The sequence below is a fragment of the Tyto alba genome, unplaced genomic scaffold (genome assembly GCF_018691265.1).
Source record: "Tyto alba isolate M040663 unplaced genomic scaffold, T.alba_DEE_v4.0 Super-Scaffold_18, whole genome shotgun sequence".
Lineage (NCBI taxonomy): Eukaryota > Metazoa > Chordata > Aves > Strigiformes > Tytonidae > Tyto > Tyto alba.
This window is the reverse complement of record NW_024881280.1, coordinates 23,633,840-23,660,757: the sequence shown is the minus strand read 5'-3', so window position 1 is coordinate 23,660,757 and position 26,918 is coordinate 23,633,840. Positions and strand designations below refer to the sequence as shown.

Below are 26,918 nucleotides of genomic sequence, written 5' to 3'. Positions count from 1 at the left end.
CTGCAGCAAAAAAGACAAGCCCAGGACAAGTCCTGGGTGCCAGGGCACATACCATTGCTCTTGTGAGGGGAGAAAAGTTGATTGCATCTTAGGAAAGAGTACAGAACTGGTGCAGGATTTGGGAGGAACTTGTGCTCTCTCTGCGTGGATGTCTCTGAAGCAGTAGGCTTCTCAGCAGCTGGCATCTGCAGTCTCAGCTGCAAGAAAAAATGGTCTTATGTGGTAAGCTTAACACACTGGCTGTAACCCTGCCCTGGCAAGACGTTAATATACATTCCCTACTGTTTAGTTGGGTAGATTTTTACTTAACCTAAAAAACTTTATGTATACACATGTTGCCTCTTCACTGCTCAGATCCCCTCCAGATCATTAATCAATAAAGTGGTAACAAAACAGCAGAAGAACCCAGACATAGTGAGCACAGTGCTGTTTTCTAGGATAAAGTCTTGCCATTTCATGCCATGCTTTGCTTTTTCTCTCCTCACTAGCTTTTGATTCATAAAAATACTTTGTCTCTCAGCAGTGATTCCTGATATTCTTTGATCTCTGTGTGCTGAAATATTAGCATCCAGACAGCATTCTTGTATGACAAGGGCTGCCTTGAACACTATGATCACTGCAAAAGGCAGAGAGAGGGTCTCTGTGGGCTGCTGCTTTGGATCAGTATGCAGGAGATTATCCTCTTGCTGATGCAGGCTGGCAGCACTAACAGAAGTGGCTGCTGAGATGGGATTTGCAAAACAAGTGCATAAATACTTTGGAGCCACAGCAAAGTGGGCAACAGAGCTGCTTAGTATGTCCTTTGCCAAACTGAAGTCATGCCTTTACTTCTTTTCTAACTCCATGTATACCGTGCTTGGGCATTACCCCTTCTTCTGCCCCTCAAGAGAGAAAATTCACATGTGAATCAGTTTAGAGGGAGGTCATATCAGTGATGACAATTGGGATCATAACAAACCCATACTGTAGGATGAATGCACCTTCCTCTGGAATGGCTGGCTGTGTGTCCCCACCTTGGCACCTGGCACATTGGGAGCCTGCAGCTGAGCTGAAGAGGATGAAGCAGGAAGGGAATACCAGGCATAAAAGATTGCCGGGGGAGATCTCTGGGCAGATAAATTAAGCTTAAATCAGCACCAAATGTCATAGCTTTATTTATCTTACCATAGAAGCAGCCCTGAAATGCTGATACTGAGTGCTTGTAAAGTGCTGAGCCAGTGCTTTTAGGGAGATTGAAAGGGAGAAAATTACTGCCCCCTCCATGTTTTGTGACTTGCTGTCCTTCTGCACAGGACTGCCAGGATTCCTGGATCCATAGGAGGTACTGAGATTCAGTGAAGGCCATAAAGGAAAATGTAACTCTCATGTTCCCTGGCTCCCATCTCCACCCTCTGGTTGTATCAACAGATATTTGCCACACACCTCCCTTTTGTCTGAAGAGCAGACACCAGCCAGCAAGTAAATGTGAAGGCAACAGTCACAAAGAATTGAAAAGCACCCATGGCAGCTGCCTCCCAGTGCCACATTCTGCCTGCCCTCGCTGCATTCCCATCCCCAAACCACTGGGCTTTTGGCTGGCTTTGCCCAGCATGAGCCCACAGCAGAGCCCTCGGGGTGAGTCTGCTGGGCAGAAATCCAGCCCAAATGCTTCTACAAAAGATTTCCTGGGTATCAAAACACTGAAATCCACCGTTCACATCTCAGGTCTTAGTGGAGGTGATTATAGTTCATCAGGGCTGCAGCCAGGTCTATGTTTATTTAAGCAAGTAGCTGTTACCCCTCCACCCTTGGTGCTTCCCAGTGCTCAGGCCCCACACACAGCCCAGCACCACAGCTCTGCAAGCCCCACGGGAGCTGGGGAAGGTGGGGGACACAAAGCCAAGCTCCCCATACCCTCACACAGCGATGGAAACACACTGGGACCACAAAGCAGAACTGGCCCCTGGCCCAAGCTACAAGATCCCTGGCCAAGCCAAGGGAGACCACTGCTCCACGTTTCCACTTGGACCGCGACGTGCCCCTTCAGGCAGCCTTACCCAACCCTTGCTATCACACACATTAACCTAGAGCCTCCCGGTGCGTTCCGTAGTTTCTGGCAACAGTCAGGCTAACCTGCAGGCCAGCTCTGCTGTAGGGGAGCGCGAAGAGGAGGTCGCTGAGCAGCGTGGCTGCAGACTGGGATTGCTCAGCCTTTGCCCAGCAGAGGCCAGCACAAACGCAGTATTTCAGCAGGCTGTGCCTGCAGGGAAGAGTTAGTCTCCCGTGAGCCCTCATCTCTGTATTGCTCCGAGAGCACTTTTCAGTGAGAGACTATATAACGCAACAGAGAGGCACTGTCATCCTACATGGGTAGGATCAACTGTCACAGGCCCAGCCATCACCCAATTTCTCCACTTGTGTGCCCAGAAGCATCCCCTTCCCTTGGAGTAGCAAGCAGCATGGTGCTTGTGGAGACTGGGCATGACCAGGTAATACTCACACAACACTTTAGAAATGCCAGATACCATAGAAATACTCACACAACACTTTAGCAATGCCAGATACCATGGAAATGAAGTTGAAAAGGAATTGCAGGCCAACTGTAGGAGCAGGCAATCGAAAACAATCAAGGATGATTGCCCAGGCCACCACCCTGCCCTTTGTTCCTCATTTGAGCTCATTAACAGTTCATTTGCTGATAACAGTGAGGGCCACACCAAAGGATAGGCACATGGCTACTTAGAAATTAAAAGTAGTTGTGTGAGGAGTCTTGAGTAGAGGCCACGAGTATGGGAAATAGAAGCAAGAGACAGCACCTGTACAGAAGTGGAGGCATCTCCTCACTATAGCCTGAACAAGCAGCTTGTGCAGCTCTGCAAATACCTTCAGGAAAAGATCTTTTTCTCAGTGACTGGTTGAAAGGGGTGATGGCCCTCAAGGGGTATGTTGTCCCTTGTTGCTTGGGTGATAAGGACAGTGTCTCAGTGGATCCATTCTTCAATAACAATGAGAGACTGTATCTGAGACACCTAACGACAACCAGAAGTAACTGAGAAGTCAAAACCGCTTGAACCATGCAGATCATCTTCTGTGATCAGGTTTTTGAGGGCAAAACTGGGGCAAAAACAAGTCAGATTGGAAGATGCGTCCCTTAGCACCAACAGACTCCCAGTGTTTGGCCAAAACGGCTGAGCGGAGCGCTACTTGGAGGTCTTCCAGCTCACAGCCAGCCATGAAGAGGAAGGGCACCTTAACTGATGATGCCAAGAATATTGTTTAGGTTCTGGAGAGGATGTTGTTGCAAACCCGTTTCCCAGTCTCACCACTTACCACTTATTTTCGTTCTGAGTCGCAGTAATAAGTCTGAGACGTTACTAGTGAGTAGTCTAGCAATTCTGTGGGCATTATGCAGAACCCCACCCAGCCTGCAGGATTTCAGACTTCGACAGTTCTGCAACAAAAATATTGGCTTCATGTCTGCGTGGGCATAGGCAACACATATACATCAGGGTAGGACCTTCTCCATCTGCAGCTAAAACCAAGCTTAGCATTTTATAGCCTTGAGAAAACACAGTGGTTGCAGCAAGGATTTCTTGTTATTGTAGGCAGTGCTGTGTTTTAGGTCAGTGCAAACTTTGATGAGGCTATTTTGCATCCTTCAGTGAGGAGCATGAGCTTGCAGTGCCCTGCACAGAAAACTCCAAGCAAGGTAGCAATAGCTTTTTTCTTTTATTCTGCGTAACCCAGGAAGCATGGGAGCCCTGAGGAACAGCAAGTGAATAATTGAGGAGCAAACCCACCAGAAGTGGAAGGAGCAGAAGCAGAGCCTGTGAAAACAAGCTCCTCTAGAGCTGCAGCCAGTTGTCCCTCCCAGGCTTAAAAGGCCAAATCCCAGAGAAAAGCAATAAAAGGAAAGGTCTTTTTAGCCTGGGTGGCTCTAAGCATGGCCTGTATGGGGAATCAGCAGCTCTAGTTGTTGTACCAGTTGATGAAGTCTACTGATGTGAGATCTGGTTGGGGGTGTAAAACACACTGAAATTGCTCCTGCTTTTTTGTGAATACGGCTAGAGTCTTTTTGCTGCCCATAGATGTATTCTGCACGTTCTATATGCAGAAACCCAGCTGCCCAGCTCGAGGAATCACCATCCGCCCCTATGTGCAAGCATGCCCCTCGGGGCAAGGGCCAGAGCTGCACAGATGAGGACCCCTGCAATCGCCCATTGCCTCAGCACTGCTTTTGTGGTGACACCCAGGCCAGCGTGCTGACACCAGGCATCCCTGGCCACAGTGCTTCCCGTGCTGGCACAGAAGATGACAGCAGGAGGTTCACAAGCCTCTTAACAGGCCATGACAGGAGAAATCATGCTGCTACCTGCGCCTGTCCTGAGGACAGCTTGCTGAGGAGTGGCAGTGTTTGGTTATCATCCCGCTAGTGTGAACCAGAGGGAGAAAACAGGCACAGCAGGGCATGTTACAGACTTTTCCCAGCTGTTCTTGAGGACTGTGATGACGGGCCAAAACCCATCTGGAAATACGCTGCTTCTCTGTGCCTGAAAGAAGGGTATCTACAGACTGAGTCCATTTAGCTCAGTGAAAAGCCTACATCAGCAAGACTGCTTGTGTGGGTACCCTATGCTGAAAAAATTGCAGCTGAAGCTCCTTGGAGATGGTAGCAGTCCTGAACCAGCATTAGCAAGGGGACCTGCACTGGCAGGTGGGCTTCAGCCTTGTGTATAGCATGGGGCTGAGAGGTGGGCTGCTGGTGAGGTATTAGGTGCAGAGACCGTCTGTATGGACGGGCTTGTGTTTCTGCTAGATCAGACCCATCAGAATTAATCTACTCTTCACTGACCCTTCAGGTTTCATCTGCTTCAATGCTTGAGGTAGTGCAGCAGAGCCTATGGAGCTGTGACTGGTGGGGAAGGGCAAACAATGTAGGCTGCAGCTACGTGCCTTATAGCAGGATGCCTTGGGGCAAGGGTCCTGCTGGGCCCTGCTTCCCCAGTGCCCTCCAGCACAGCATCACCACCCGCCTCCACACTTCGATGCTCCTTCCCAGCTGTGTTGCTGGTCAAGCTGAAAGCTCCCCCAGCCCACCAAGACCCACATGTGAGGTGGTATGGTATGGCAGTGCACCTCCACAAGTGCAAGTGGAGGAGGTGCAATGGAGGTCTAGCCATCGGCAGCAGGGAGCTGAGGGGGTCATCAGGGAAGACACCTGTGATGCTACGTGGCACATCAGACTCATTAGCAAAGTTCAGCCCCGCAGCAAGGAGGGACCCATCTCCCTCAGGGATCCCATCACCCCACAAACCATTGCTCCTCACCCTGCCCAGCCCATGCACATGGATCCCCCTGCTAAATGTGGCTCTGCAGATGCTGGCCCTGGATTAGACACCAGCACATTCAGGGCTGTTCGCTGGACTCTGAGCTTTCCTCTCCTGCTGCCCTCATCCTCACCGTGTCATGCTGGGCCTTAGGAGTGGCTCAGGTCCTATTTCAAAAACAAAGAGTTAAGCATTTTCAATCTTTATTTTACAAAAATAAACCAGTTTTGACCTGGTACTCTGTGGCCCCCAGCCTTCCCCTCTGCCCCTGCTCTCATTCCTCTCCCTGGAGCTCCGGCTGTTGCACGCTGCAGCCAGTCGCTCGCACGGAGGCTGCCGGTGCCGCGCACTCCTGCAAGCATCCCCAAGCAAGCACCGAGGAAGGGGGCTGGCGCCCTTTTGTGAATGCCTCCTCTTCCCAGGATCCATGCTGGAAACTGCCGGAAGATGCCTCCTGGTGGCTCTGCCATTTCTGCACAGGGAGCAAGTCTTAGGCAAGTCACTTGAAGAAGGGGTGTCCGTCCGTCTGTCCCTCTCCCTTGGATGGAAAAGCGTGCCCCACGTAGTTGCTTCTTGCTGTCGGTGGAGCCAGCAGGCTGCCGTCCCGCTGGCTGGCTCAGTGCTGGAAGCGTGGGGAGCTGATGTGGGGCTGGTGGAAGGAGTGTGTGGCGTAAAGCACTTCTGGAGGCGGCGGAGGGGACGTCAGGATGGAGCAGAGCGGTTCGTGGGAGCTCAGCATCGAGGCAAAGTGCTTCATCTCCTCTGTCAGCTGCTTGATCTCCCGGCGCAGGGCAGCGTTCTGCCTCTCCAAGTCTTCGCTCTCCTGAGGAGACAAAACCACAGGGGCTTCCTCAGAGCAGGAGCCGCAGGAATGAGCCGGGGACAAGGGGGGGTCGCGGTCCTGGGCCTCTCTGCCCCGCAGAGTTTCCAGAATGACCTATTTCTGGTAAATTCGGCACAGAGCCGTGCCTGGGCAAACCCCCCTCCCCCAGCCGGCCGGGCCGAGTGCGGGTGCGATGCTGGCAGCCCCAGCCGCGCTCCCCAGCCCCGGCTTACGAGAAGTGACTGTGGCGTGCTCCCGCCCAGGCTTTCTCGCTCCCTCTCACGCACACGCACGACGCCCAGCCGCTTCCCGGGCCGCCCGGCTGGGGGGAGGGTGCGCTGAATAACCGCCGTCTTTAACCAGAAAACCACCTGCCACAGGAAACCTGTCATTGCCCTGGAAAGAAAAGACTCACTGCTTCCTGCTAGCAGCCGGGGAAACCAGAGGCACGGTGGGGAGGAGGGGGAGACTCTTGAGTCAGAAGAAAAGAGAAACCGAGGCCTCAGAAGAACTGAATTAATACTGTTATTAATGAGAATAACAACAAAGGGGTTAATAATGATTCTGAGCCTTGTCTCAATGATCCCAAGAGCATTGAAGCCTGTGCTACCTCTGCTGCTGCTGAAGCGCAGCCAGCTCCAGGCTGGAGCATCCCAGGCACCAACTGGCCATGGCATCAGCAGCCTGTGCAGGACCAGAGGAGGGAGGGAGGATGCAGCGGCAGGCTCTGCAAGCTCAGCCAAGACAGCTAAAGTGGGACCCAGTGCTATGAGGCCCTGGAAAGCTGCGCCACCACTTCGGCAAACCCAACCTGTCACACCTCCGCTCGCTCCTCCGCTGCCACACCGACTTCTGACTGTGCCCACTCTGTGCGCTGGTTGGAACACCATCCCCCAGCAGTTACAGCGGCTGTCACAGGAGGAGCTTGCACAGCAAATGAGCATCTCTCAGATGTGACTAAATGCTTTGGAAATCATGACTGACGTTGAACTTGGGAGCTGATGGGAATCACCCAGGGGCCGGGAACCCTAGTCTCCCTGTGACTCATTCCCCTCAAAACACAAACTAAAGCCCTGGGGCGGATGGAGGTACTGGCTCCTTTCATACTACCATAGCTCAAACTGAGCCACACTCTTCTGGGCAAAACCACACCAGAGAAGCAAAGTCCCTGGTGCAGAGCCAACCAAAGGCAAAGAGCACTCAGGGAATGAACCCATGAACAGTGGGGGGATCATTTGTCTGCCAGGAATTGGAAAAACATTAACAAAAAGTCACCATCCATCCTCTACTTGCCTCCGTGCATTTCTCCAGCTGCCTGGCAGGATCCTCTCTATCTGAACCAAACTGGGCTTAGCCCCCCCTGCTCCCATCCCCATGGGGAGGCGAGGAGTGTGCGCTACCAGTGCTAGCTGAGCAATAATAATCTTGCAAGCAAGTGGTCTGTCATGGGCTCCAAGAATTGCAGCCCAATTCTTCTTGGTGTACAGTTAGGCGGAATTTTCCTGGGAGAAGATCAGACCCATATCCACCTCTAGCATTACCTTGGAGAGAACACTGACCCCAAGGAAAGGGTGTCTCTTCACCCCTCTCAGGCACAGTCACCCAGAGCCATCGCTGCTGACAGACATAATGCAAGCAGCCTGGAGCTATGTCAGTTCTAGAAGGATCATCGGCTACTGAGAATAAAGTGAAATCTCTGTCTTAAACTCAGCTCTACCCTTGAACTGAGGGGACTATGTAAGGAGGAAGGTTCAGGACCAGCTTCTCAAGAATTCTTCCCAAAAACAGGGATCTGGGGGAATATAAGATCACTAAGTCAATAGATTTTTTTTGAACATGAGCCCAACAACCACTTTTCCAAGGGCAGCCAAGCCCAATGCAGGGATAAAGATGGCACCTGGTCATTGCAAGTTGTGTGTTGTGCCTCCTGCCCTCCAGTGGCCCAAAACACATGGGACTACACTTAACAACGTGCAAAATGCAAAGGAGCCCAGCCCCTGTGCTCTGACACTGACCACACACTGTTGCTCAAACACACACAGCCAGAAGTGACTATGTCTCCTAAAAAGCAGGTGACTAATTCTTCACCCTGAGAAGAGCCGTAGGGGTGCCCACGGTGCCACAGGAGGAGAGTGGGACAGCACGGTGAAACCAAAGGAGGGAAAATGCATGCTAAAAAGGAAAAGCCTCCAGATAATATACAGAGTTCAGATGGAGAGAGGGATACAAGCACTACTATGGAGGCATTTTAAAATATTAGAAAATTATTATTTATTTATCTATGCTGTGTAGTGGCTCAGGGAACAGACTAGAGGAGATGGCCCATTCGGCTCCACATTGCACCATCATCCATGCCAATGAATACAAAGTGCTACCATCTCAGAAAAGCATCCTTGCATGCTGTTGCACCGCTCTGTGTGTGATGGCCTAAAGCACAAAGTCAGGGAGGGTCAGCCTGGGTGAGCCTGTGCTTCCAAATAGGTTCTGACTGAGCTGGTCAGAAGATGTTAGGAAAGGAAATCAGTAATGTCAGACCGAGAGATAAAGATGGATTCAAAACTAGCTAGAAAACGAAAAGCTTCAGTGGCAGTCATCCTGGGCTGTGTGCTCTTGCTGCAAGCGCTGGCTCCTACATCCTGCCCTGGCCTCACTTTTCCTGTCCTGCCTCAGCTGAGCATCTCCCCTCCAAGTCCCCACAGGACAAGCACCTTGTCCCCTACACGAGCCCTCAGTGCCTGGGATGGGGAAGGGTGGGAGTGCTCACCAAGTGCAGCGTGTCTGCTTTCTGGGTCTGCCTCAGGCGGCTCTTCTGGGCAGCGATGCGATTCTTCTCCCTCCTTTGGACTTTCCTCATGTCATCAGAAGAGTCCTACAGAAACAAGGCATGGAAATGACTGGGGCATCCCCTCCCTCCCACTGCTCCTGCAGGGCAGTAGGTGTGAAAGGGGACGCAGCACGTAACATCACTGAAGCACAGAACATGGGATACACACCCTCAGCACCAGAATAAAGCCATATCCCAGGCATGTGTGATGCTTTTGGCATCCCCGTTGCCAGGAGGGGCAAGTCTGATACCCTTGAGCATCCCGACACAGCTGGGAAATGACCACTGTCCCTTCACCAAGACACTGGCCTAGGGTATGGCTTGAGAGACCAGAGTAAGGACCTCTGGAACACAGACAATTTGAATTCCTTATACATACAACCTTTCCCTTCCTTGTCTCTCCGCGGGGATACAGCATGGCAGACATTCCAGCGCCTTGGCTAAACTATCTCTCAAAGATTCAGCCTGTGTTTTCCTCTTCTCATCCCTGTAGGTCCTATACCCTTTCCATCACCCTTCTCCCTCGGGCTTTAGTTGTTGCAGACCCTTACAGTGCAATGTGCTCCCTGCTTTGTTTAACTAGACAGACTCAGAGCTTTTGGGTTTTCCCCAGATCTCATTTACTCCAGCTCTCTGATCTGTCCTTGTTCTTTTCTGGAGTCCCTTGGTAGCAATGCCTGCAATGCTGACTGCAACACTTCCAAGCCCCTTGGGCAGGGGAGAGCACAGGTCTCCAAGCTCCAGGTCACCAGCTTCACGCAGCAGCTATTCTCTGCTGAGATCTGGTCCTGCTGCTGTCTTCTGACAGTTGAAACTGTCACACAGACTCTTTCATCTTCTATTTTCATATTGCACTGCCTCTTTTGTGGACTCTCTGACATTCACACCACCGCTTCTCCACAGGACTACAAAACTCAGCCACAAAAGTTATCTTCCCAGCCCATCAGCCTGTCCACATCCTCTCCCCCCCTCCACCCCGCCCAAGATCTTTTCTTTTCTTTGAACTTAACCGTTTTATCCTTGCCTTCAATATCCTACAAATGTCTTACATACAGCAGCTCCCATGTCCTGCACCAAGTCCAGCTCCTATCCTTTGGCAACCCCTGTGCTTTGTCCCCTTCTCTACCAGGATGCCTCCCCATCCCCGGTTGCAAGCCCAAAATCCCCAAGATTTCTGAGCAAAGTCTCAGGTACTTGCCATTGTTGCCAGCCCTAGAGAAATGGCAAATGACAGATATGATAAAGTTTAGCCAGAAAAGGCGGTGGAAATACCTCAGACCTGTGCCAGTATCTGCCAGCAAAAGACCTACCATTAAGGTACTCCGTGCAACAAAACAAAAGCTCTCTGTCAAGCATTACTGAGACGAAAAACCTCTGAGGCTGAACAGAAAAGAAAGCAGACTCAAAGTGGCAGGGCTTTTTTGGGTCCCAGGTTTTGTCCCTGGCAGCGAGAAGCAGGCAGGCTCCCCCCAAACTGTCCCGGTCCACGGCGAGGACGTGCACACTCAGGCTCCTCGCCAGAGCACCGACTCTCACGCCGAAACTTCCTGCCTGCCGCCTGCCCGGTGCGTATCACAGGGCCCACCGTGCCTGGGGGTCCCCGGCCCCCCAGTTGCCCCTGGCATTGCCCCTGGTAACCAGGCCTCCTCCCTCCACGTGTACCCAGCTCGGTGGCCAGGGCTCTTGGCTCAGCCCTGCATCCCTCTCCCCACAGCCGTTCCTAGAAAGCCCTGCCATACTGCGCTGTGAAAATGCCCGCAGTGGGTGCCACCCTTCCTCCTGCCCACTCATGGCCCACCTCAAAGGACTCTCCAGCTGGGGAAGCATCCCCACTTTACCTGCTTGCTGGGAGGGGGAGACTGGCTGAAGCTGCTGGAGTCGCTGCTGTCGGAGCTGTGGGGCATGGCTCCCGTCTCTGGCTCCCAGGGCCTCTTCAGCTTCCTTTGTGCCTTGGTGTGCCTGCCTTCTGTCTGGCTTCCCTTCCCTCCTCTGTCCCTCTTGAGATGGCCCCTGGCTTCCTGGCTCTCGCCCAGCCCGGAGGCGATCTGTCCTCCTGCCCTGCACTCTGCCACTTTCTCTGCCTCTCCTCGGAGCCTCTGCACCTTCCCTTTAGGTCTTGGCCTCCTGTGGTTTCTCAGAACCTCGGGGATGTAAGCTGAAAGTCACGTGGCCGGAAACTTTAAGGCGAAGAAGAAAAGTTACAGAAGAAGAAAAAATTAAAAAAAAAAAAAGAAAAAAGAAAAAAAAAAAAAGCACATCTGGGAAAAATGAGCTTCAAAATAGCCTGAAAAACCCCCGAAAAACACCTTCAGCCGGTTGAAAAACAGTGAGATGGGGTTTCTCTGAGACAAACAGCAGAGATGGAAAGGAAGAAAAGCCCCGGCTCTGGCTGCGAAACCTGGACCCTCAAAGGAGGGCAGTGCGGAGGAGGTGCTGCTGGGAGCCCCAGAAATTCCAGGGGCACTGTGCACTGTGCCAGCCTTGCACGGGCAGGAGGTTGGTCCAGCCCCTGGGCAGCCTCTGCCTCCCCAGCCCAGCCGGGGAAATTCCCAGGCAGCCACCCACCTCCCCACAACCCAGCCACCCCCTCCCGCCGCCCCCGGCACCACTGACGCGGGTCCCGGGGAGGGGACGGGTACCCTCAGCAGGTGCCACGTAGACTCTGTTTATGCAGATGGATCACATGCGTACGATGAAGCACCAGTCCCACCTCAGAAGAAAGGCTCGGGATCGTAGAACGCTTGGACTGGTTTTGGTAGGACTGGTATTTACTATAAGGCAAAGCTCTTTAGCACTTTAAAACATTCATTGGTACCTCACCACTGGCCCATAAGGGGAATATTTAACCCTGGCACAACCCTGGCTCTAAAAGTAATGGTCTGTGGAGCCAGAACTAAACCTGAGACCTAATTCTCACTCCACACCGTGGTGGGAGCTTGGCAACATCCCAGGGTATGTGAGACTGTCATATGGGGGTCCCGACTCTCTGCTTGCTCCCCTCTCACCACAGCTGGCAGTAGGAGGTGTGGGACAGGACTCTGGGGAGACAGGAGTATTATGGCACGTTGGAGGTTCTTTCCTTGCTGTTCTCCCTCTGCCAGCGCCCGACTTGGGCATGGCCCATTCAGATGGCAGCGAAGAGGAGCTGCTTTGCATCCCCTTGTTTCTTCCCTGGTGTGCACTGTGTGGGACTACTTCCATCCTTAGTACAAGCTTCTTCGGTACACTGAAGGTGTGCAGGCAGCCCCTGGGACAGCAGTGCTTCAGGAGTGCCCTCAGGGTACCCCACACTAGCAACTCTGGAGGTGACAGTGCAGGAGCAATGAGTGCTGAAGCGGGAGCCATTTGGTTTCTGATCTGCTCATGTCACCGGAGCCAACGGGATGAACGGGGGCCATGTGCTGACAGGCTCTCCATCCACAGACAGGAGCACACCTCTTTGGAGCGGCTAAGTTCTCGCAGGTGTCATGAGGAGCAGATACAGAAACAAGCATGAACCCATCCACAGTAACCAACTCCTGTGGAAAGCAGCAATTCCCAGTTCCCACTTACTGTTTTTCATCGCATATTGTTGTTTTGGTTGAGTTTCTCCCGCCTTAAGCAGGAGCAGCGAGAAGGTCTCAGCCGCAGGGCGTCAGCAAGGGTGCTTGAGATACAGCTGTCATTAGGGCAAAAGTATTGGCAGCTTTGGGCTTGCAGCCTTATTGCAGCACAGAAAGCATACAGACAGAGGAGCACACGCTTGGAGCACAGTGCAGGCTTGTGTGGGCATTGCTGGCATTACTTCACAGCCCTGCCACTCATGGAGCCAACTCAGGGGCCAAACATGGCCAAAAGCAAAGACTGCATGGGGCTGGCTACAGGCCGGGCGGCTTGGTGAAATCACCTGGCCTAGCTCCAGTAGCAAAATTGCTCTGCTTTGGCCCATTTCCCTCTTTGGAAACATCCTGTGGCACTGGTGTGCTACCCTTGGCCCTATTATCTCAATATTTCACAGCGTTGAGTGTATTTTTTTCTCCCAGTGTGCTGTAGGAAAATGCTAGGATCCTTCACACTTTTGAACGTGGCTACAAGGGTTTGCTTGCTTGACATGGACCACCGTGAGGGACCACACCTCCTGGCAGTGCAGCCCCCCCTGTAGCAGGCAGAGCTCCTCTGGCATGGCCGGCTCCAGGAATGGAGCAGCCGAAGGCGCCGGTGAGACGAGGGGCTCGCGGGGAGTTGCGTTCAGGCCTCCCAAGGCACCGGCTAGCAGCACAACCATTGAAGCATCCATTCGCTCGCTGCATCACTACACTTCCTCTGAACTCTGCAACCCTGTGCAGCACTTCCTTTCCAGGAAGCACGCCCCTGGATTCCCGCTCTCCCGAGGAAACCCACGCTCCTCTGCCAGCGAGCGGATCTCAGGGACTGACTGGCCTGCCCGGCTCTGCAGGCTGATGTTGCTCAGGGAAGGATAAAAGGAACTCTTTCCTCGGGGAAAAATATCCTTGTTCCATTATTGGGCAAATAAGCTGAATTCCCTGCTTTTGTATCTATGGAGGCCAGCGGCTGAAGGGAGGCAATCGGGCAGGCAGCGGGCGCGTTGGCAGGAGGCGGTGCAAGGAAGCTGAGTGTCCCAGCAGCAGCTGGGCGGTCAGTGCAAAACTGGCCAGAATGTGGCTGTGGCAACGGCTATTCTTTGATCCACAGGAGGAAGGTTTTGAGTTACATCCTGGTTTGCCCAGAGCTGGGGTTTTATTAACAGCTGATGGAGAAGTCTCAGCAGAGCATGACATCGCGGTAGAGGGTTTGGACACTTGGTCTTGCTGAGCAGGAGTAAGAGAGCATCCCTCTTCCCTCCTTGCCTAAACACACTCCTCACCCCCAAGCTGGCTACAATGCTAAAGAATTCCTGTCACTTATGAGCAGTGAATAAGCGTGCTGCAAATGAGCCAGTGTCTCCTGGCGGGAAGGTGGGCAGACCTTCACAGCGCTCCCCTGGGCAGGGCAGGACCCATGTTGCCTCCTTGTAGGCAGTGCCCTGTGCTGTTCCTCCGGAGAGAGCTGTGATCCCCCAGCCCAGAGCAGCAGAAACCACCAGTGTGGCTCCATTAATGTCTGCTCGTGGCTTTCCAGGTGCTGCCCTGGGCACCTGCTGCAGGCACAACACAGGGAGCTGATGTCCTACTGTCCCTCCCTAGGCTCTCCCTTTCCCCTGCTATCAGGGGCAACTTCAGGACCCAGCCTCCTAATCTCTGTGCTTGATTTAGGTGACTAAATTTACACCATGAATGACATCCTCTGACTTTCTCTCTGGGATCATTTAGGTTTCTTGATCTTAATCACAGTAGCTGTGAAATCTCTGTCAGTGGCACTGGATGAACTCACAAGTGTTAGGTTACTGCCGTACTGGAAGCTTGATGAAGCGGGCATATTTCCAGAGGATTTTAGGGGAAGGATGGGACCATCCTGTTCTGCGTTTGTCCCTTCTGAATAACAGCAGGCACTGCTGAAGCGAGTCCGGTTCTCTCGGAGACAGACTGGCTGCAGGGGCTCCAGAGTCTGGGGTTAGCGTGATCTCGACTGCCAGAGAAATGGTTTGAAATCAGCAAGATGCAGTTCAGCAAGAAGAAATGCAAATGTAAAGCAAAGTGAGATGTAGGTAGAAGAACTGGGGAATAACCGGCTGGGCAGCAGAATGGCAGGGAAAAATCTGGGGGTTGCAGAGCATCATAAACTGAAGCTTTGCCAGCAGCGCAGAGGTGTCACAAAGGGGCCAGGTATTAGCCTGGGATGCTGGGCACGAGGCAGGAGAGATGCCTGCCCTGTGCAGGGCCAGGGCCCATTCAGAGTCCCAGGTCCGGAAGAAAACAATACGAATGATAAATACACAGAAATCTTTCACTAAAAGAAAGGAGTGAAGAAGTTAGGTCCATTTAGCCTAGAAAAGAGAAGTCTTGGGGGTGGGGAGTGGGTGGGGAGGAAGGAGCAGTCTTTGATATGTTGTAATGGAAAGGGCAGTCAGCTGTTTTCTGTGCAGCCAGAGCAGGGTAAGAAGCACTGGGCTCCAACTGTGGCAGGAAAGGTTCAAGTCTGAGGTTGGAAGCAAGGTAAGGTTAGGAAGATGTTGGATGAGCCGTTCAGGAAAGTTATTCAAGCCCCTTCCTATGAAGTGACTGGTAACAAGCCCCTGTTGGAAATGGTACAGGTTGAATCCTGCCTATGTCGGATGAGTTAGAGTTATGTTTTCAGGGTTTAAAATAAGGATTTTTTTTTTTTTTTTTAAAAGCTACTAAGATGGTCTTTTCATAGCCCAGAGAGCACATGAAGCATTTCTCAGCCTTAACTGCAGCTAGTTCCTTTGCCTCCAAAGCCCATAAAGGTCCCACCTGTGCCAACAGCTACCTCAGCACAGGTGGTTGCTAGAGTTTCCTTATAAACCTGCTGCTCCAGCCCTCTCATCTTCTGCAGATTTATGGCGGCAACGTTTGAAACTGCATCTCCCCCCTTCCATCTCACCCATCTTGTTTGCATGACCATTCAGTGCATAATGCTATTTAAAAATCCAACCTAGACCAGCTACCAACTTCAGCCTCCTGCAAACCACCAAGGTTGTTTCTGCTTCGCATATAGCATTTTATGCAAATAATTTCTTACAATATTTGGACAATTGCAACAATTTGCTTATCATTCCCCACATGAATTTGAAGACTTGTGTGAAATTCAGTGCTGATAAGAGATGTTAAATGAATGGTGGTGCTGAACAGAGACCTTTCTTTCTACCAGACAAGTTTCTGCCATGTCACACTCTGTCAGCACGTGTCGGTCCTGTCTGCAACGTGGGCAGCTTCCCCATGTGGCAGGATGGCTTGTCTCCATCACCAGGGCTATTTCATCTCAGCTGAGCTGGGTTATTGTGAGAGCAAGGTTGTGTCAGGATAGCTCAAGCATAGTTCCACCAAATTCATCCCACCTAGCACACATCAAACACCCATCACAGGAACACTTTCAGTGCTTACTGGGCGCAACCTGCCAATGTACAGGAAAGAGGTACTTTACACCCCAAATGTCTATGACAAGGGCTGTAAATCAAGCACACAAAAGCATGGAAATCCCAGAATTAGCTCCCTTAAGCATGCTGCATTTACAGCCTTGAGCTATGTAACATGCTGTGCTCTATAACTGCATGACCCACAAAGGTTTCTTCCCTCGGATGGCTGCATTACCTTCATCGCTGTCCTGGGGTCAGAGCCTGCTCCAACAGCCTGCTTTTCCACTTCTTCACAGACCCTTTATAGTGTTCATCACTTCAACACTGAGTGCTTCAGAGCTATTAATGAAGCTGTTTTCTCAGCCACCTTTTCAGGTGTGGGGGTGGAGTTATTCCTATTTAAGAGTTGTAAAACAAGAGACAAAGAGAGATTTAGGTCATAAGTACTCATTCCTTTTGTACACACAGTTTGAACCAACTAGGATCTAATGTTCCAGTGGTTTTGGCTCTATATAGCACTTTATTTAACCAAACCCCAGCTCCTGATGTCTGTCTGCAGCTGCAAACTTTTAGCACTTCTGTAAATCAGCTCCAGCAAATGAGGAAGATGCGGCTGCTCCTGTGAAAGCTCTTGCTTATGCGGCTCACCAACTCAGAGTAACTTCGAGGCAGGGGTAGACACGGACCCAGCTCTCCAGGGAGGCACCAAGTGTCTGCCCAGGAGACCCTCCTTTCTTTCTGCAGTCCCTTGCTTCACTGACTGGATAGGAGTTTCCCAGCCGTGCTAAGAAAGGAGGCAGCCTGGCTGACCAGCTCGTTGTCTCCTCTGGCCGAGGTCCAGCCTGTGTGCTGAAAGGGTGGCAATCGGGGCAAAATGCGGGAGGTGATCATATGCACGAGACAGCTGAAGCTGTGTTGCCCAGGCAAACATATTTCTGGCAACTTCTAGCTCTTCAGTACTTGGCTTTGCCACTTTAATGTTGTTTTTTTTTTTTTTTTTTGAATGTCACTAGTAATGCTTTTTATGTCTATGTTTTAAAAGAAAAAAACTATAGAAGGGAAATGCCAAATGTGCTAGATGTGCTGGCATTCCAGATATGGACATAGAGCTCCAGGTAGCCAGGGTCTGTCTGACCCCACCGGCGGGGGAGAGCAAGCCTGGCCAGAGCCTTCCAGCTGAAGGGTTGGCAGGAGGTTGGCCGGGTCTGACCTCCAACACAAATGGAAGTTTTAGTCCCAAGACACAGATAATTAGAGTTCACCCCAGGATATTGAAGGGATGAACCACAGCCTCCTTCTCCTGTCCTGTACATAGTGACTGGTTGGGTAATTAGTTGAGCAACCTCTAATGTGTTCCTGGCAAGGACTTAGCAGCTCATGAGCAAGCACTCAGATGTGCACTTATATGACTCTCCAGGTCGGCAGATCCCAAATCCTGGTAGAGTGCATCCACTTAAGGCCACACTTTCTCTCACTGTTGTCTTCACAGGCCCTGTCTCGCTTCTGGGATCTGCTCAGAAACAAACCAGACCACCCAGCCATGCTGGATACGTACACACTTGGGGCACCGCAAAGGCTCGGCTGCCAGACACCCCCCCCAGTCAACCAGGGCTTCTTTGCTTCCGCTGCCTGGGCTGAGCCCACCGGTTGAACTATCCAAGCGCATGGACGGGGCATGTGGAGGGTGCAGATGTTGTCTGACGGTTTGACTCATTTCGGTGGCAGTCTCGTTCAGCGATGATGGGGAAGGCCCAAAGAGGAAGAGCAGTGACCCGTTTAACCAGAAGGGCTGATCCACCCAGGGGTAGACTTACCGGTGCTGGTAAGGGGCCATAGCCCCAGCTTCCTTTGTGCTGCCCAGCTTGCACCTTTCCAGGCTCTACAAAGGCAGGAGAGATGTGGCATGGCTGTCCAGCCCTGCCACTGTGGCAGTAGGACCCAGCCTTGGGCCTCTGCTGTTGCCGCTAGTGAATTCAACCATAGCAACCAAGCAACAAAAATTGTGCTCCCAGGGGATGACCACAGCCTGACAGGGCATTTGCTGTTCACTGGGCATTGATCACAGCCATGGCCCATGGCATGGGGGCGGAGGGTGAACGCATTACTTGTCTCTTAAATTAATACATGACTCCTGAGTGTATTGTGTGGTTGCTCCATGACTCCATTCAGAGGAAAATGTTCTTCAACATCACACATCACCATAAGACATGTTGAAGCCTCCCAAGGATTGAGAACAGCTTATTTAGGGCATGTTCTTTTAGCTGCACTCCAAAATACCCATCTCAGCAGGAGATGACTGCAAACAGCACTCATGCTAGTCCTGTACTCCCACCCCAATGGGATCTGCTTCACTTTTGGCTGTGGAGGGGGTGTATAGAGTGGTAGTCCCTCCCCCCCACCCCGTTTGGTGGGAAGAAGTGCTTCCCAAACCCTTCGGCTCATGCCGTGTAGCTGGAGGAGGTGTTCAGCACAAGTAGCTTTGCTGATGGGCGCGTGTGCCGTGAGCTTGCGCCCAGGGTGTGCGTGGTGCTCGTACAAGCGGTGCTGGAGCACAGCGCGTCGGAGGCGGCACGGGGGAGGACAGGCAGCGTGGAGCAGAGCGGCTGTGAAGGAGAGGGCAGGCGAGCTGTGCAGAAAGTGCACTTGGTGCCTCTGCAAGTAGCGCTGATCGGCAGCACCGCACTGGCAGAGTTACCAAAACACACACAAATGCGTATAAGCCCCATCTGCCCGGGCGCTGCGTTGGCACCCACCGGCTGGCACGCACAGCTCTCACCGGCTGGGGCTCTCCAGGAGAGAGCCTGTCCCAGAGCGGGCTGCCGGGGGAGGCAGCGGCAGAGCCGAACCCCTGCCTGCGCCTGGTTCATCCTCCTGGAGCCCCCAGCCGGCTCAGGGCTCCTCAACACCTTTTAGAGAGAAACATAAGGAGGGAGGCTCATGGTCCACGGCCCAGACACGAAGGAGGACCTGCTTAGTGCTGACTATTTCAGAGGGCTTGCAAACCCCCACAGGTTTCCCAGGGGGCTCAGAGAAGCAGATGGAGGGAGGGAGAGGGGACAGTTTCAGATGACCACCGATCCTGTGCTTTGCACCCTCGCGTTTCAGTGCCCTGGCATGACAGAGATGCTCCTCAACCAGCCTCCCAGTGCATGGCTGCTTTTCCTACGGCTTTGGCAGTGGCTGCCAGCGCCAGTGCCCGGACACAGCTGCCCTGCAGGCCCTCGGCGGCACCTCTTCCCCAACAGTGAACACCCTAAGCCGTGCCAGCAGTGCCGCTGCGAGGCTCTGACTTGAAAAGCCAATCCTCCTGCCATCACTAACAACTGCCAATGCTGGCTTCAAAGAGGGGACAGAAAAAACACAGAAACTCCTTCCCACCCTTCTTTACCTGAACCTCAAAGTAGGTGTGCAAGAATTGTGCCATCTTCCGTCTTCTTAAGCCAGACTTTTTGACTTGAGTTTTGGGTATCCTTGTTTTTCATATCAATACCTGATCCCTTGTGAACCATCTGAAACTGTTGGCCAACAGGACATCTTGTCCACCTGCACAAAGCAGTTTTCTGGCTCCGTGAGAAGTGTGTCAATTTACCAGTTCGAAATGAGTTGTCTTTCCATTTCTTTGAACATCTTGTGAGGGGGTGAGCAGAGGAACAGACTTATCTCTAAGCCAGACATTGCTCTGCACATCTCTATCACGCGGCATTTCACCAGTTTCCGCTCTAAACTAGTGGGACTTTTAGTCTCCACATAGGGAAATTTTCCTGCAGCCCTAATTTAGGTCAGCACCCATCTTTGGATGTCTCCTGTTTTCACAGTGGGGCAACCAGAAGAAAACACAGCACCCCCCAGGAAAGCTGCCCCTCAGCCATCTAAGATGGCATTACAGTTATAAATGATGGATGTACTCTTCTTCATCCCATTCCTCATGCAGCCTTCCTCCTTTCCCCACTGCTGCATGGTGAGCGGGACCCACTGGGTAGCTCTGCCCTGAATTTGGGGCACAGCCTTGAACACATTGGCACTCTCATCTAAGCCACCTGGGTGCCAGCTGGTGCTGAGGCATGCTCCAGAGTGGCCGGGAGAAATGCTGAGGTGCTGCTACCCCAGCATACAAACCCAGCCACCAAGCAGCCCCGGCCCTTGCAGCCACAGCGGATGGTTGTTATCAGGTGAAGAAATGTGTCCCAAAGCCCTGCCTGAACAAGGCTCCATGTCACACGCAGGGCAGACGGGCAGGGTACGCTGGCAGCTTGCCTTGCTCCTAATAAACTTGTGCACGTGAGCAAGCAATTTGCAGGTGTCCTACGGGCAGCCCAGTGGGTGCCTGCAGCCACATTTAAGTCAACTCTGCACCTCTCCCTCGCAGACAGAGCAAACACCTCGCGCCTGCACCCGGGGGAGTTTGTCTGAACCAGTGAAATTGGTTTCGCCAGCCCATTACACCGGCAGCAGGGGTGCCATCGCCCTGCCTGGTCACACAGCAGCACCGGCAGGCACCAGCACCTTGACTGGCTTAGCCACTCACCCGTCGTCTGCTGGCTGGAGCTGGTGAATGAATCAGGTCACTTTGCTCACGGGGAAGGTCTGCACAGAAGAAAAGGGATGCCTCACACGGCAAACATCTACGTAATGCAGCAGTGACTCTGCCTGGCACCCACAGAGTTTGCCTCTGTCGCAGAAGCTGGTAGCCCACGTACTGAGAGGCACTTGCCAATACCCACACATTGGCTCTAGTGCAAACCCCCTCTTGCTAACTGTCTGGTCACTGGTCATTCAGCATCACTTTGCAATGAGCCGTCAGTAGCCATTTTATCCTCAGCTAGAAACTACATGTTAGCCTGCCTAAGGGCTCCTTGGATCTGGGAGCCCACGGGCCTGTGGCAAAGCCTTGCTGCCCACTTCCTCCTGACAACCCCTGGCCATTTCAGCACAAGCAGGTGTCCAGCAAATCCAACCAGCCTGGACGATGCTGCTGGAATTGGGGCCATGGCAAAACAGAGGCAGGAACTGCAGTGTCAGGAGTCAGGACTTCCCCTGACGGCACCACAGATGACAACTCAGCAAGTTCATTCTGCAGAAACTAGATAACATCAGCACAAGGTGGTGGTTACTGGCAAAGGATCATGTTCCTGAAGCTTCATCTGAGATGTGACAGGCTGCAGTGAAACCTCGCTGTCACACAGACCCAAACTCTGCTTTTGCTGAGACCCACACAGGTTTCTGGAAGTAGCTTCTTGCTGTATTTCCTAGGAGCTCCAGCTTGCAGCTTTCCATGGCTGGAAAAGCCCATCAGCTTGCTAACTCGGAGCCTTTTTTTCTAGCAGAGTCCCTCAGGCTGGACAGGGGTGTGGAGCTGTCAGTCCTACCCATGGTGACCCACTCCTGTGAGTGACGTTTCTCCTCCTCCCCAGGGGTTAACCTTTCCCCAAGCCCCGTGGCACCTTGCTCACGCTCTGTGCACGGACAGCTGGACACAGTGCTGGAGAGAAGAAAGACATTCCTTTACCGATGGGGAACTGGGAGCCTGTCTGCACAGCAACATTCAGAATGGCTAAGCTGTATCAAACTTGGAAGCGACTGAAGTGCAATAAACCCCTTGGCAGATGCTCTTATTCAGAGTTAAAGCAGTCTTGGTACAATTGGGCTCGTTCCCTCACCCCTGGGCAGGCTTTGCTCCCAAAGAGCTTATCACCGTGGGCTGTCAGTACCATCCACTGCCCACTCTGCCAAATGCATCCCCCAACCTGGAATCCACTTGACTTGATCACTCCACTTAAAAAAGCCAAACCAAAGTAAACCCACTTTAACTGAGCAGCAGGGCATCTGGTGGAGGGTTTTACACCACCGCACTAACCCACTGCTTTAGCTAATTTGGATTAACTTCTTGTGCGCCCTGACAGTCAAACCCAAAGGCTCGGTGACATTAAGGTCTCTCATCCCACAACCACACATTGTACCTGCAGCCAAGCTCTGACCCAAACTTGGCCCCAGGAGATGCCTGGGCTGCAGAGTCCAGTTTTGGCCTGTGCAAGCTGCTCTGTGCCTCCCAGTCAGCCCCAGCTCCTGCTCTGCCCTCTCCCCATGCGTGCAGCGAGGAGCTGAAATGTGCCTGCGCTGGGCAGGAGAACCAGCTGCGTGCGTGCAGAGCCACCGGGGCTGCCGCAGGCGCCGAGGCTCGGGGAAGCATCACAGGCACCGGCTGTGCCGGGAATTAAAACCCAGTAGCAGTGGGGGAGCCAGCCCGAGCCAGCAGCTGCTCCCGGGGCCTCTGCTCCAGAGGGTTCAGCTGCAGAGAAAAGGCAAACCCCAGCCGTGCTGTCGGGGGTGCCAGCCCTTCCCAGCGGCCCTGCCCAGCCAGCGCCGGGGAGACCTCCCGGCTGCAGGGCAGGGTTCTTTCCTCGGACAGAAAGGGTTGGTGGCAGAGCTGCTGCCAGTGAGCTCCCTGCCAGTGGGGCTGGCTAACAGCTCTGACAGCACCCACCCTGCCAGCCCCCACGTCCCAGCTGGGAGATGTCCCCAGCCACCCCATCGGTCCCACAGTGCGGGGAGGCTCGTGCCCTTAACCAGGGGCAAGCGACCCACCCTGCTCTGCCCGCCGGGGCAGTTTCCCAGCCCGGCAGGAGCACAGTGCCTCCATGGGGGCAGGGGATGCCCATGGTCCCATTCACACGGCCGGTGCCTGCCTCCCACCAGCTTGCCCCCTCCACGTTCCAACCACTGGCAACCAGTGATCACAATTAAGCAAAAAATAAACAAAGGCACGGGGAGCCGCGTAATAATTCCAGGCTCAGGGAAGCAGCGGTTGGTTTGTAATCATCCTGGCAGTGCTGGAGTTTTCCCCGGCTCCAGTCCTGCTGCCCAGCCGTGGGCTGCGCCGGTGCCAGTGCTGCTCAGCGCAGTCTGGCACCCATGGTAATCAAAGCAGTTTCCGTGTCTCTTGGTAAATATCAAGGCTGGGGATTTTTGGGGCTTGTTTTCCAGCAAGTTGGGTAGAAGAACCAATAAGGACAAAGATAAATTAATACCTGCTGCCCTTGGCTCAAAATGAAACAAGAGAGGCAGGTCACTTGCAAAGGTTAGTTAATACCACTTACCGCAGTGTCACAGAGTCGCCTTCAACCCCTGCTGACAAGGGCAGAGGAGGCAGTTTTTCAAACACAAAGTGAGACCGATACTACAAAAAACTGCAAACTAACAGCCTCCAAGCATCCTTTGCCCATGGCCAGCCACTTGAATGCTCCCAGGGCAGCACACAGGGGCTGGCACCTGTGGAGGGACGGCGGGTGAGCATGGGTCTGGGGAGAGGAAGGGAGTCAGGCAAGGAGTGTGGAGCACTCACAGAAACCTACAGGAGCTGGACCCTCAGCCCATCACCCCAGCACTGCCTCAGGCCTGGTGCTTCGGTGCAAAATGGCACCTACTTTTCACTGGGCGAAGAGGTGAGAATGGGTTTGCAGAGGGAACTGAGGGTAGTATGTGAAGGACACCAGGGAGCTGGGACAGGCATCCAAGTGATGGCAATGCGATGGAGCTCCATCTGTCTGGGCTTCCGGAAAAAATGTGGTATCATGCCCTGGGGGAAGCTTCTGCCTGAACTGGTGAGTGTGGGCAGGAGCACAAGGGTTATGATCTGAATGTGGATCTTGCAAAGCAGGAGCCGGACATGTGCTGGAAGGGACTGCTGGCACACTGGGAGTTACTGCTGGTGGCCCTGGTTGTCAAGCTGGGCAGCACCAGCAATGTGGAGCAGGCTCACGTTTCTGACAAGAACCCTCTGCACCGTGGGACAGCACCATGAACCATAGAATCACAGACGGGTCACTGGACGGGACCTTTAAACATCACCTAGTCCAACCCCCCTGCCACTGGCAGAGCCATCTTCCACTGGCTGAGGCTGCCCAAAGCCCCGTCCAACCTGACTTTGAACACCTCCGGGCATGCAGCATCCAAAACTTCTCCAGACAACCTGCTGCGGTGCCTCCCCACTCTCACTGTAAAAACTTTTTCCTTATACCCAGGCAGTCTAAAGGTACCGTCTTTCAGTTTAAAATTGTTGCCCCTTGTCCTGTCACTACAGGCCCTGGCAAAAGTTCCCTCTCCATCTTTCTTTAACTATTGCAAGGCTGCAACAAGGTCTCCTGGGAGCCTTCTCCAGGCTGAGCAGCTCCAGCTCTCCCGGCCTTTCTTCACGGGAGCGGTGCTCCGGCGCTCTGCCCATTCCGGTGGCCTCCTCCCGAAACCCCCCGCCCGGTCCGTGGCTTGTGCCGGGGCAACGGCAGGGCCGGGGGAGGCGGCGGCTGCTCAGCCCCGAGGAGCAGCCCCCGGCCCCGGCCCCGGCCCCGGCCCCGGCCCCGGCCCCGGCCCCGGCCCCGGCCCCGGCCCCGGCCCCGGCCCCGGCCCCGGCCCCGGCCCCGGCCCCGGCCCCGGCCCCGCAGCTCCTCCTGCCGCCCGGCCGGGCCCCGCCGCTGCCGCACCGGGCTGGGGCTCCGCGTCCCGCCCCGCCGCCTGCCCCGGGGGCCCGGAGGGAGGAGCGGGGCGGCACCGGGGGGTGGTTTGAGGGGGTGCCCGCAGGCGGGAGGGTGGCTCCGAGAGGGGCGGCCGCGGGGGAGCGGAGGGGGGGCGGGCGCGGGCTGCGCTCCTCTGGCCCCCGCAGCGTGAGCGCGGCAGCAGCCCACCCGCGGTGGCAGGAAAACCTATTTCCAGGCATCTCGTGGGTAGGTTTGTGCGAGCACGAGAGAGCTTCGGGCCGGACTGGGCGGCAAGGCAAGGGGTCTGCGTGCCAGCACCTGCCGTGGGGCTGCGGTGCTCCGGTGCCAGCAACTGCCGAGACCGTCTCAGACCAGCTATGGGGGGGGGTGGGGGTGCGCCCATCAGGACTAGGGGTTCAGCCCAATGACTGGCTGGACCAGGGGACACGGCGCTGGCAGCAGCCTCACACCTATCAGGCTCTGGGCTCCAGCACCACTGGCCCCAAGCCCTGTCCCAGAAGTATGTGACCCCATCCATCAGTTGTGCTCCCACAGTGGCCCACAGCACAGGGTGGGTGGGTGTGGGGTGGCCAGGAGGTGGCTGCCTGATCTGCTGAGGGGCTGTTGGAGAGGACACGTGCTGTCCCGCTACCGGGGTCAGGAACACCAACTAGCCCACCTCCTGCAGGGACCAGGAGGGGTTTCAGCCCAAGGCTGCACAGAGACAAGAGCCTTTTCCATTCAACACTCACAGGCTCTGATTTACAGGGTAGAGGCCCAAACCCTCTGCTTTAGCTTCCTTGAGTCATAGCCTAACCCAGTCCCCTGAAAAGAAATGCCCTAAACTGACTGGAATGCAGCAAAAGGCTGTTTGGAGGATATACAGGAGCCCGGACAAAAACCTATCTGGGCACTGCCAGGGCTCAGATAGCTCCTGCCTGAGCCTTGGCTGGAGCGGCTGAGCATTAAACTGATGTAGATCCATTACTTTTGCTGCTGCCTTTGCTAGCTACTTCTAGCGTGCTTGGTTTCAAAGGGCACCTTATATTTCTCTTTTCGAGCCAGTTGTTTTCATAGCAGGAAGTTTTACTGCAGTGTGGCCCTTTGCCAGAGCAGGGCCATCGCCTGCACCCACGGCACCGCCAGGGCTGATGGAAGGTACATGGCAGGCGGGTGAGTCCCCCCATGCGAAGGCGAGCGCACAGGCTCTCCAGGTGAGCAAAAAGCACGAGATGCCTGTGGCTGGACCATCTGATGTCCCACAGGGAGCTCCCACTGACCACCAAAGAGGAAACCGATACTTGCAGGAGCTCGGAAATCCATTACCATGTACACTTTGCAGCGGGAAATAAAGTCCTGAAGAGAGAAGCAGGCACAGCAAGTGCTCTGCATCCTTTCAGCAGAACTTGATGAGAGGCGTTGTGTTTGTCAAAGTATGAAGATTGGCTCCTGACAGCTGAGAAGGGTCAGGTCTGAGCCAGCACTGCAGGGTCTGGGCAGAAGGAAACGCAGAGGGACAGCTTCAAGGGCTGCAAGGCAGGCAGTGGGAGCCAGGCCAGACACTGCTTTTCTCCACCAGCTTTGTTTCAGGTCCTGTCCTTGCACATCCCTCTAGAGCACCTCAGCCAACAAGTACAAAACTTTGCCTGTATCCAACATGCTTCACACTAAATAAGGCAGCTGGCAGGATTTTGGGAGGTCCCAAAGACAGAAGTTATGGAAAGGGAGGGGAAATCCAAGAATAAAGCATGAAACAGGGTAAGGACTAATGGTCAGATATCCCTGGAGGTTAAGGGCTGTTAAAAGGAGACTATGGAGAGAAACATGCACTAGAGAAGCAGTTGTGCTCAGGGAAGACCTCCTCCCATGCTGCTGTCTTGTTTAGGTCAAGCTTACCTTCTCCCCAACACCGCTTTAGTGCTCCTGACTGAAGTGTGTATCTAGCAGATGCTGAAAGCTTCTTTCACTTGCAGTCTCATCCACGCTGGTAGCGGGTAGGACACCGACTGGGAGAAGCCCGAGTGCACAGCTGCTCCTGTGAGACAGCCCTCAGTGGTGTGCACGTGTGAGACGTGCCTTGGTCTGGACTGGGGCAGACCCCCTTTCCCCTGCCTTCGTATCTAAGAGTCAGGAACACAGCAACAGTGTCAGGGCTTGGCTATTCTTATGGGGATGCTAACTCTTTCAGTCCTAGCATCTGAAGCACACCTGGCTGATTACCTTCTCAACCTCCACACCCCTGTGCTCAGCACTGGCCAAAGCCCAGCACAAGCTTTAGAAGCTTTCTCAGCATGTCAGTTAGGGGCAAGGCCAGGACCCAGCCAAGACCCAGAGGAACTGTTCTTTACCTCCTTCCATGACAGGACCACCACCACAAGAACATTGTGACAACTTCCCCATCTCTTTCTTGTCCCCAAAATTAATTCAAGCTGCTGTATTCAGGCCTGAAACAAGAATTACCAGGTAAGGATGAGACGGTCCCCATCTCACACCTCTGCCTTTCCAGCCAGCAAGCCATGCCTGG

At 53.7% G+C, this 26,918-nt stretch overlaps 1 protein-coding gene across 1 annotated transcript; it reads right to left on the bottom strand.

Annotated features, from left to right (window-relative positions):
- Positions 1-5,492: 5,492 nt before the first annotated feature.
- BATF (basic leucine zipper ATF-like transcription factor) lies at positions 5,493-16,178 on the bottom strand. The gene is made up of 4 exons (XM_033008626.2): positions 16,162-16,178; positions 10,792-11,130; positions 8,894-8,998; positions 5,493-6,129 (listed from the first exon to the last, which is right to left on the bottom strand). The coding sequence occupies exons 2-4, from the start codon at positions 10,855-10,857 to the stop codon at positions 5,923-5,925; spliced, it is 378 nt and encodes a 125-aa protein (XP_032864517.1). The 5' UTR covers positions 10,858-11,130; positions 16,162-16,178; the 3' UTR covers positions 5,493-5,922.
- Positions 16,179-26,918: the final 10,740 nt, after the last annotated feature.